The following is an 11,234-nucleotide window of genomic DNA, read 5'->3' as shown; positions in this document are numbered from 1 at the left end:
CCTCCTAAGTCTTAGGTTACAAAAATAAATAACCTAAAGAGCATAGTCTAAGTAGCATAAGCTGACCTGCTAATTTCGTCTCTTATGCTTCCAGCGGCCAATTTTTCTGATACCCTGAGGTCTATCTATCCAAAGATAGCAACAATTTCTGTTTTCGTTCGTGGCACGCAACCTAGACCAGATACAGACAGATGCCAAACCAGCACGTGATCTAAGTCAAGACTCATAATTGGTTCTAGACAGACAGGGCCTGGAACTCATCTCGGCCTTGTCGATCAACGGGGCATTTGCACATCATCCCCGGGAATCGTGAGAAACCGTAGACCAATATTCGAGAATATCCCAGCCTCAAACGTCTAAATTACCAAGTGTATAGGCCAGCCTATCAGTGCCGCTGAATATGAAAATAAACTTCACTAGATCATCTTCTTATGGCCACTAGAGCATCCTTTCAGGGCTGAAGGGACTCCACCGCGGAGCCGAAATCAAGCTTGCTTCTTTCAGCTTGGACCTTCCACGTGAAAGGACACACTTGACACAAGCCATTGCCATGTTTCCGGCAATAAGATGGTCGTCTGCAAGTGACCATCACAACGCCAAGTATCATATCACACTGATAAAAGTGACACCCCTTTGTCTAGTTGACGCCACTGAAGAATAATCCTGTTGGAAGAATGTTCTGTGCAGTTTGGGTTGGGTAGTTCCAGGATGATACAGCGCTAGACGGGTGCGGAACCGCAGCTGCAGGTTTGAGTCTGGGGTTCGCCTAGATCTTGGGTAATAACATCGTATTTACATGATATGCAATGACTCGCATTTAAGACAGGCTACCAAATGTTATCAGTTATCAGTGATCAAGCACATCATCACCCTTTATCACTCACAGGCTTGGTAAGAACCAGCATCTGGAGATAAGCACAGCAATTGGTACTCGCATGGCAAGAAAGCCACAGAGTCAAAGCGGCTTACTCCCTTCCCCCGGAACGTGAATCATGCTTCAGCCACCACGTAGTATCCTGGGGTATGTTCCATTGCGTTAGTACTCCCAAAAGAGATGAGTATACGTCTCGGGATTCCGGACGACTGGGAGCCAGCACTAGCGAAAGATCTTCGACGGTCTGAAATCAGATGCATAAGCGTTGGGCGTAAATCACTCTACTGCAGGAGCAGAGCTTCCCCGAAGCCCCTGGACCCTGTCCAAAGTATCGCTCTGCCTCAAATATACAACGCATTGGTCCCTCTCCAACTTTCGTAGTCCCTGTATCCCTCACCTTCTTTCTCCTCCTTCACAAACATAGCCATTCCTTGCACACCACAGCCAGGATGGGTGGACTTTGGTTATCGGACGACTATGAGTTTCACAAGCCGAGCACTACTGACATGAACATTGCCAGTATTGCTTGGGGATTCTCACTGGGCGTGTCCATCTTTAGTGGAACCAAGGCTATGGGACAGACCATCCAGTCTTGGAAGAGAGGAACGAGGACGAACATCTATCTCGCCTTGTTGTGGATGGAGTGGGTGAGCAGTGTGATTATGAGCGCTGTCACATGGTGCTACCTCCGTCAATACATACCACCTGGCTTCCCTGTTTTCTTTGTCATTGGTATGTGGATACTCTTTCGTTATATGTCAAGTCTTGCTAATGCGACAGTGCAGTTTTCCTCTGGGCTGTTCAGATCCAAACGCTTCTCCAGATCATCATCAACCGAATCTCGATTCTTATGGTCAACCGACGCAACGCTTGGAAACTAAAGCTCATAACTTTCCTTGTTCTTCTTGCCATCAATATCAGTGTTTTCTGTATCTGGATTCCTGCTCGTCTCCAAATCAGTCAGCAGTACGTCCGTGTTAACGCTGTCTGGGATAGAATAGAGAAGGCTATCTTTCTGGTTGTCGATGCGGGATTGAACTTTTACTTCATCCATCTTGTCCGCTCTCGACTCGTTGCCAATGGTCTGACAAAATACACTCGCCTTTATCAGGTCAACCTGGTCATGATTGGTATCTCGATGACCATGGATGTAAGTACTACTTGTTCCAAACTGGATGGTCTTGACTAAAACATGACAGGTCCTCCTCATCGCCATGATGTCCCTTCCCAACGATATCGTCTACCTCCAATTCCATCCGCTAGCATACCTCGTTAAGCTCCACATCGAGATGAACATGGCCGAGCTCATCACCAAGGTCGTCAAAGCGAGCAATCCCAATGACTACGACTACTCCGGTTCTCGATCTGGTGGAAAAAGTGGTGCTACAAGAACCGCCACGAACAAAAGGGCAACCTCCGTCTTTCCTGCCGGAAATCAGACATTTGTCGAAGCTGGCGAGAGTATTGAGTTGCCACAGCGGACAGAAGACGGCATCAAAGTGTCCAGGACGTTTCAGACTACACAGATTGAGGTTGTCAAGCCGAACCGTAACCGTACGGATTATGATGACCTTCAGAGTGAATCAAGCTCTACACGCAACTTGAAGGAGGAGCAATTTAATGTTTGAACTTGGACTAATTGGGGCAAAGATGTCCAAAGCTGTCGACCGGGGTGAAAAGCCAGCTCTTCAGATCTCTTACGGATGAAGTAACAAAGAGAGATGTAGAATCCCTCCATGTAGAAATTTCTTTTCTTTTAGAACATATCTAGTCGGTACACAATATTGATGCTAGGCCTTTTTGAGATGTAATTTGGCACTTCTTCTTAATGACATGATCCCTGTTCATCCTACGCTGCGGTGCGGCTCCGCTCGACCGGTGAACATGTGGCTGTTTACTATGCAGCATGTGGAGTGGTTTATTTTTACTGATGGATTGGACGAATGACGAGTGATATTATGATTACTCCTAGTAGAGAATGGCGTATCTTTTCACATCGCGTAGTATACCCCAGCATCCGGAGCACGAGCCGGCCCAGTTGAGCGTTACATTAAACAGCATGTCCAGTTTATAAAGGCTGGGTATAAAAGGGATTTAACTCCCTAACCAACGCGTTAATGGGTGTCTCTCTTCGACGACCTCTGTTTGACTTTAGGGGCTTTCCTGAAGCTAAAGCATCCCGAAGCACGGGGTCGGCCCGCTCCTTATCAGGATGATGAACACGAAGATGTCTGCCATTTCCATCAGTGAGTGATAAAAGCAATAGTGATATACCTTGGTTGGGGCTCTTACCGTTGTAAGTTATCCGGTCTCGGATATCTGTGCTCGCGATACGGGCACAAGGGGCATATGTATCCAAACGGGTCGTGCGCCAATTGGTGTCGAATCATTTCCATCATTGTTTCATAACCCTTTCCCACTTCGCTTCTCGGACAGCCTTGGATAGGACAAACGTACGGCCTCGCAGATTGATGTATTTCCATGTGGGCATTGAGAAGGTGCTGATTTCGAAAAGGCGTAGCGTTACACCCTGAGACAGTACATGAGTATGAACCATGCGTCGACCCGGCATGTGACATCCTATCGATGATAGAAGTCGCCGTGGAGTTATAAGTAGCTGCTATTGAAGGTGCGTATGCATGGTGTGGATTGGAAGATGTATGTGATTCATGGTCGGAAGATGTATCTGATTCCTGATTGGAATTCTGCAGTAAGATGGCGGATAACAACTGTGGTATCGTGGCTTTTTGAAGTTCCTTTTCCTTTTGTGAATTTTCTCGCTGAGCTTGTAGCTCAGTAGAATCTACCTGGTCGGCGTAGTCATCTATGGAAATTCCAAGTCAATCATCTGAAATGACAATCGGTTAATGTTTGACTGACCTTTTTGCTGACTGGACGTGGAAAGCACATTCCGGAAGCGCCTTCCGATGCCTCTGATGCGCTGCTCAAGATTCCCTTTTAATCGAATGATGTTGACTGCCGAGTCTGTTGACATTATCGAAAGTTCCTCACGGAGCGAAGTCATGACTTGTAAGTCCTCAGTAGTGTCCTGGCCGATCAGAATATCAGTGTCAAGATCGTCTAAGATATAGAACTGTTGGTCGGCTAGAGATCGATTTAGCTTTGGCTGATCTTCACACCCGATGGAGAAAGTAGTATTGATGACACCGGAGGTCATTCCGATACTGCAGTCAGCGAATTCGACATAAACTGAAGCGGGCTCGATCGTGAACTTGCCCTCTTCCACAACCCTTGGATGCACAAAGTTCAAGTCCGAACCAGTGTCAACGACGGCATATCCAGCGAGATCATTGAGACGACAGGGGGCGCTACATTTGGTGTTTCCAACACTGTTAACCTTGAGAGCTTGCATCTCAGAAACGACCTGCTCAATAAGTCGATCTGTATGTTCACTCAACGTCTTGGTCTCAGTCAGAAAGCCCATACCCATAATCAAAGGAACGGCCAAAGTGTTGAAAACGTAAAAAAGACATGCAACAGTAGCAGAAGGTAAGGGTGTCCCGACCGCGAATCCGCAGTCCAATTTTACTGACCCTACTGCTTCAACAACCGTTCCGTTTGCGAGTGCAAATGGCTTGGCTCCCTCGGGTCTTATCTGAAGCTTCATCTGTCTCGCTACGTCTAAGGAGATGATGTTCTCATCAGACCCGCTATCAGCACATGCCTCAAGCTTTGCAGTAATACCTAATGGGCCTTGCAAAAAAAGTGGAAGGACTCGCCGTTTCCTGGGACGTCGTAAGGTTGGAGGGGGTCCCCATCCAGGGTCATTTGGTGGCAGAGGTTCCCTGGCTTCTGCGCTTGCAATGTCCGGGTTTTTGCCACTCATGTGATGAACAAGTGTCCAGTCCATCCGAGCTTCATCTTTCATCCTTTTGTACGGGCGATTGGAGAGCTTCCCACTCGATCTCTTTCGGTCTCGGAGAGCTGGATTCCATGGTTTATCCTGCGCGACTAGTGTCAGTTGACTAAAGCTTTCTATATAGTCCGGGTATTTGTTTGGTAGAGATATCCACTGACCAGGTCTTCGGAGTCTAACTCGTCAGCCGACCCATCAGGCGTTTCAGGCTTAATCCGAACCCGCACTGGCTGAAGTAGAGGAGACCCTTTTGGCAGAACGTTGTCGTCCGGATCGTAGTAGTTGGGAAGCATCGAATTGACGGAATGTTTCTTCGATCTGACGCTGGAGCACGATTTGCTGAATGGTGGTGGAAGCGGTTGAGGGCGAGATAACAAGATTGTGAGGAATTGCGAATACCTAACGCTGTATGCCGGCCCGTGACCTTGGCTGTCAGCACCAATCAAAGGATTGCATATGTGAGGTATTCTACAAGGCTTTTTGCGAGGCTTTCCAGGCCTGCATGAGCTGGCACGTGAGTCACCGCTGTCCGCGCAGCCTGATTATCAACCACCATACTGTTTCTTCGACATCCAGCAGGTGACAGAATGTATTCATAACTTAGTCTAAGTTGTGGAAATTAAACTAATATTTGCAATGAGCATCAACAGTTGACTATGAACAATACTCAAAGGAAACATTACGTCGACGGATTCCCTTCCCTGGCGAACTTCATTGCCAGCGACAGAGACGGTACATCAACAATATTCAAGCGGTTCAACAGATTAGCCGCCAGAAACCTGCTCAATCTACAAAGTGAGCTAGCAGAGTTAGAAGCGAAGCTCGATGCTTTCGATGATCAAGATAGGGAAAGTAGAGAATCATTGCAGAGCTTGAGGAACTGGAAGGACTTTAAGACCAGAAATGGAGAAGATTCGGAAAGAAGAAAGCTTCTACGAGATATAAAAAGCACATTAAAAGAATACAGTATGGTTATCCATTGCTATGTAACTTGGGCTGACCCTTTGCAAGGAGAAGCGCTCATGTTCGAGAGTACTCTGGCAACAATACCTCCACCAGATAGAAAGACACTCAAGGCATTTCGAACCAACTTTTTCCATGGTCGTCCAGGAGAGACAGGGGCCTTCCCAATGCTCGGCGGTCATAGTGCAAGCTTATACGACGAGTCAGACGATCTCTTAGTATTGCACAGTCGAGAGCCACCAGACAGATTGACAATGTTCGTACAAGACAATTTCGGTTACTTGTTCGAAGTAAGAATTGCCTCTCTTGCAAATAGACATCGCTAACTACATATCCAGGAGAGTGGCCCTGCAAACGGCTCATCAATAGCTTACGCATCGGGCAAAAAGATCTCGACGTTCATCTCATACATCAGTACCGTCCTTGCCGCGGTGCTTCTCATCGGAGCTATTGTCATACTTTACAATATTAACTCTGACAACTTGAAGCTTGGTCTCATCGCACTTTTCACGGTATTGTTTTCAGCAAGTGTTGGTCTGTTGACCAATGCCAAAAGAGCAGAAGTGTTTGGAGCCACAGCAGCGTACGTAGCTATTGTGAATTACATTACAAGTGTTTTACTAATATGGATAGATATGCCGCCGTCTTGGTTGTCTTTGTGAGCGGGGACCTGGGCAGTTGATTGGTAGGAGATACTATAGGTTATTATCGTCGTTTAGTGATTGAGACAAGCGGCCAGTTGTTGTGTTACCTTGTCCTTGAGTATCAGACAAATTGGCCACTGGAAGCATAAAAGACGAAATTAGTAGATCAACTTATGCTACTTAGACTATGCTTTTTAGGCTATTTATTTTTGTAACCTAAGATTTAGGAGGTCAACTTTTGTATCTTGTGTATGCAACTCAGCGTGATGCAATGTTGCTACAAGAGTTGACCATGAGGCTGTTTCTCAAGACTAGGGACTAGGGTAGCAAGAGCTACTAACTAAATGTGGTTGAAGGTACCCTGGTAGGTGCATACCAATCAGCCTTACCTCCTTTCAATATTCTGCCTTTGACCAGGATTAATTGAATGATTGACGACTCTCCAATATGTCTTGTACTAGGTTGCCTCCATCAATCTTTCAATACGTTCGGACTGAAAACTTAATATTGGCCAAAATGTAAGCCAAAGTGACCCATATCATATAAAAGTCTGTATGTCACTGTCAATGATCTTGATTGTTGCGATACTCGGATAATTATTTACTAAATGACTCACCCCGCGCTTGGAAGGCACATTCGGAGACTTCCAAATGCATGTTGGTTCAGCAACTTTTACTTGGTGGCATAAAGATTAATTCCATTTGCTCAGCCTTGTTTGCGCCTTCCGTACGCGCCGTGACTCATGCGGCAGGAGCCACTGAACCAACCTTAGGTCCAACCAACAACATAAGCGCTTGCCAATCTTACCTTGGTACATAACACTCCATCTCCCATCTCCCATCAACAAAAAATCTTCATCTTCAACACATCATCATGGAAAAGGTACGCAAGACCTACTTCGACCCTTTGGTCACCACCAAGGGTCAGATACGCGACATCCTTAGAGACCTCCCTGAAGGCTCAGCACATCCTTTCAGCCCCGAAGGCATCTTGTTATGCCGCACCAAGGACGGAATCGAAGAAATCCCCATCTCGGGTCACAGCGAGGACTTCTTCTACAATGCAGTCGATCTAGGCCAGATGGGCGAGATACTGCTACGACGAATGGAAGGCTTCAGAAATATCCTAGGTGCATTCGGCGACTTTCAGATCATGCAGGCTCCCTCAACCACGTTCAAGATTCCCATGTCAGACAAGATCTCCATCCTGGCAGTTTCAGAACGATATCCCACATACTACGACTTGTGTTTCGGCGACGAAAAGGGCAACACTTCTTGCTGGTGTTCCACGTCCACCCTCCCGGGTCTGAGTCACAGTGGTGACCGCACTGCTAATAATGACCTTCTCCAGTACGCTACCCTGGACAAGGATAGGCTGACAGAGGAACCTGTCTGTGTTTTCATTTCTGGCTTTAGAGGGACGCAGATCACCAGGTTCCTGGGGACTCACCCAGCACTGATGGTGGCGGACCATGAGGAAAAGGTATGCTCCAGACAGTAGCGACCCAACTTTCTATCGTCAAACTAAACTTTGCAGACATTTTACATCGTCCCAGTTCCTTTGGACAAGGCAACCATCGGCACCGCAACCCTATGCTGTCCTCTAGTAGTAAAGCGCGATGGGGACTCACTAGTCTGCTCCATTCTTCCTCGAGCCACGGTCGATCCAACCAAGACATGTGAAGGGCGGCGCACCGACAGCCCTTGCTTCTCTGAAGCTATTTCCAGCGCCGAGTTCACCATCACTGCCGCCCAGGAAGAACCTGTCCAAAGTAAGCGAACGACCCGGACGACTGCATGTGACATGGCTAACGTCGAACAGGGGCGGATGAGATTGTAGTGCCAGAGTCTACTCCACTAGAGATCAAGGGTGAACCTTTGAAGAAGCGCACCGCCATCATCACTACTAATCCTGACAATCTTCCTGAATTGGTCAGTTACTCTGACGTCCAGATAATTCGATTCGGCACCGGCCTTGAATTCATTCATTCAGAAGACACCGATGAAGAAGACAGCAACAAGTCTGCCGTCGTCCTTCCCTGTATCTTCGGCTCTCGACTAGAAGGTCCAGTACTTCTGGCTACTGGAAAGACTCCAATCAATGTCCCATTTAGCGAATCCAAGGCGCTATGCTCTTACTACGAACAGCTCGATAACGTGGTTGTTGTCGTCGATGAAAAGATGACCGACAATGCACGAAACTTAGCCCCCAATTTGCGAATCAACGCTCTGTTCATTGTACAGCTGGAAACCAAGGAAAAGCTTGAGACTGCCGACAAGGTCTCTGAGGTGTTGAGCGCAGCAAACATCAACGCGGTGACTGCACTGGCAGGACCACAGTCACTCATTTTGGCCCACGTCGACGACAAGTTTTATTTCTACCGCGGCCTAGCAAATCCAAAGGCTCTAGATACCCCCAAGCTGGAATTTGGAGCTGATGTCACAGACGTTATCAAAACAGCCAATCTATCTTCACTATTGGTAGGCAATATCTCGAGACTATTCAACCTTGAAGAGGACAACAGCGTTGTTCTGCCCTATACTTCCCAGGTCGTCAAGACTCATGAATTGTCAAAGCTGTTCGAGAGAATGACTATCGACGAGATCAAAAACATTCTTGATGACATCACAGCGGTAGTCCCTCAGCTCCAGGCTCTTCTCGGTGAGAAGGACCTCCAGCGTTTGTCCAAGGAGCTCGTAGATACGCTCTCCGCCAAGGTCGACAAACTGATGGGTCCTATGCGAAAGGACTACGCTGAGTACCTAACAACAGAATTTGACATCAGCGACAAGGAATCTATACTCAAAAAGAACAGGATGCTAGGGGAGCTACGAAAGGCCAGCAAGCATACCCAGAGTTCTTTGGCCACGGTGATCACGAGCTTAACGAATATGATGTCGTCCCAAACGACTTCGAAGAGAACACATGATATGAAGAGGCTGATTCGAAAGACTCAAATCAGCAACAATGTCGAAGCCACCAAGTCAATGACTTTTGAAAGTCTCACGGATTTGTTAGAGAACCATGCCCAAGACATGGGTGTTATGCTACTCAACATCGAGACGATACCATACAAGGAGCTTTTGGGAAATCTGCAGGGCTCTACCATTGATGCCAAGTAAGTGAAATGGCACTTCATGTCGGTGTCTCAAGATAGCTAACACCCCTACAGGCCTGCTTGTGCCCTTGACGATCGAATCCTTCACCTTGGCGGCTTTGACGCAGGCATCATCATGGAGCAGTCCCAGATCCATCATCACGGTCCTCTTCGAAGCCAGGCTGGTCCAGATCACCCCATACTTGCGCTCCCTTACCTAAGCAAGACCCGTGGAACAGGCTCCATGCTCGCATGGGTATGTTGGGACGAGTTCGTCAATCTCAAGAGCCCGTATACCGTGCGCTGGATGGAAAAGTGCAATGAGTCCCACATCGCCGCACTACGAATTATGATGCGAGATACCCTGAGCCAGGCCTTCATTTCGCGGGAATTCCATTACGCGGCTGGATCTCCTGAGATTGGACAGTTGATGGGTTCGTTGCTTATGGCTGCTATGTCGAAGCTAGCAGGGATGAGAACCTCGGCCCCTGTCGTACTGGACACTGCGGAAGACACTGTTACAAGGTTGATGAGAGGCTTGTTTGGCAGCCTGATGACTATAGCCGGATCTGGAGTGCGGCCTTTGAGTATGGTTTGGCAACTCGTTGGCCTTGCCCCGCAGTACGATATTCCTGCCTCTTACACTGATTGGGCATGGTATGAGAACGTCGTCGAGCTGTATCCCTACACTGGCTGGCCACTGGAGCAGTTCCACGAAAACGTCGCCAAGCTCCTTGACAAGGTCATCCTACGATTCATCTCCAAAAACGAAGACACCGCTAAAATCAAGGCCAATGCGGCTCTAAGTATGATTCAGTACTGCAAGCTTCGAAACATACAGCTCGAGCACTGCCGCACCATCGTCACCGCATTTAAGAGGATGTTCACCGACGACGATTCAGATGTCGCGGCTATTGCTGGACGACTGCTAGAAAATGTCCCCACGAAGTTGGAGAAGCAGACATCGGGATTTACAAAGATGATGAAGTATCTGAGGCATCTATCCAAGGGTGGCGAGAGACGTTCAGTAGATGACCTTGTCTATGCAAGTGTGTACACAAAGCGTTCCGCAGCGTTCAAGGAACTCAAGACTGCAGTTGCTGAAGCATGCGGGGAAAAGGACTGGGATAAAGCAAAGAAGGACTGCCAGGCCGTTCTCGACAAGCACAAGGAGATTGCCTCATTCTATCAGGTTGAACCTGAGAAGCTCAAGGTTCAGAACATTCATACCTACCGCGAACTGATCAGTGCAGACGTGTCAGCAGATGCAGACCAGGCGACAAAGAACAAGACAAAGAAGACCGTCCAGAGGATTCTGGACGATGCTGAGAAGATGAGGGTCCCTTGGCAAGTTGGCAAGGATGCAGAAAAGAATGGCATTGAACCCCTCGACGAAGGCTTTCTCGAATTAATCCTCACTGGAAAGAAGCCTGAAACGGAAAGCGAGGAGACTTCTCAGGCAGTCACCGCACCGTCTGCCGCTGCTAAGGGAGAGTTTTCGCAATTTGAGGGCTCTGTTCTTCCCGCGTTTATTTCTACAATGGAAAAGGATCTTTCTGCAGAGGATGTCTGCGACATTCTCAATGTACCTGCGTCCTCGATGCGCGTATTCATCAAGGCTTTGAGCCCTGATTTTGTGTGGAATGACTTGGGGCAGCGGTTCAAGATGGTGGTTCTAGGACTCTTGGAGAACAGGACCAACAGGGTGGAGAGTAGACCAGCTGCTAGGCTGTTGAACATGCTGTAAGGAAAGGCGTCGGGATGCAATCATGTCTTTAA

General features: G+C 47.8%; 4 protein-coding genes across 4 annotated transcripts; 3 read left to right on the top strand and 1 right to left on the bottom strand.

Annotated features, from left to right (window-relative positions):
• Window positions 1–1,323: 1,323 nt before the first annotated feature.
• FPSE_08071 (uncharacterized protein) lies at window positions 1,324–2,502 on the top strand (the record flags this gene model as incomplete). Its single annotated transcript, XM_009261189.1, has 3 exons — window positions 1,324–1,606; window positions 1,660–2,024; window positions 2,074–2,502. The coding sequence occupies 3 exons, from the start codon at window positions 1,324–1,326 to the stop codon at window positions 2,500–2,502; spliced, it is 1,077 nt and encodes a 358-aa protein (XP_009259464.1).
• Window positions 2,503–2,942: 440 nt separating this feature from the next.
• On the bottom strand, window positions 2,943–4,763 carry FPSE_08070 (uncharacterized protein; the record flags this gene model as incomplete). Its single annotated transcript, XM_009261188.1, has 3 exons — window positions 2,943–3,105; window positions 3,332–3,698; window positions 3,755–4,763. The coding sequence occupies 3 exons, from the start codon at window positions 4,761–4,763 to the stop codon at window positions 2,943–2,945; spliced, it is 1,539 nt and encodes a 512-aa protein (XP_009259463.1).
• A 644-nt stretch (window positions 4,764–5,407) lies between these two features.
• FPSE_08069 (uncharacterized protein) lies at window positions 5,408–6,396 on the top strand (the record flags this gene model as incomplete). Its single annotated transcript, XM_009261187.1, has 3 exons — window positions 5,408–6,004; window positions 6,053–6,297; window positions 6,348–6,396. 3 exons carry the CDS (start codon window positions 5,408–5,410, stop codon window positions 6,394–6,396), a joined length of 891 nt encoding a protein of 296 aa, XP_009259462.1.
• Window positions 6,397–7,231: 835 nt separating this feature from the next.
• On the top strand, window positions 7,232–11,202 carry FPSE_08068 (uncharacterized protein; the record flags this gene model as incomplete). Its single annotated transcript, XM_009261186.1, has 4 exons — window positions 7,232–7,840; window positions 7,895–8,129; window positions 8,180–9,476; window positions 9,531–11,202. The coding sequence occupies 4 exons, from the start codon at window positions 7,232–7,234 to the stop codon at window positions 11,200–11,202; spliced, it is 3,813 nt and encodes a 1,270-aa protein (XP_009259461.1).
• Between the last annotated feature and the right edge of the window lie 32 nt (window positions 11,203–11,234).

The sequence above is a fragment of the Fusarium pseudograminearum genome, chromosome 4, assembly GCF_000303195.2.
Source record: "Fusarium pseudograminearum CS3096 chromosome 4, whole genome shotgun sequence".
NCBI classification, from domain to species: Eukaryota; Fungi; Ascomycota; class Sordariomycetes; order Hypocreales; family Nectriaceae; genus Fusarium; species Fusarium pseudograminearum.
The sequence above is the reverse complement of the archived record's forward strand: the minus strand, read 5'-3'. Positions and strand labels throughout refer to the sequence as shown.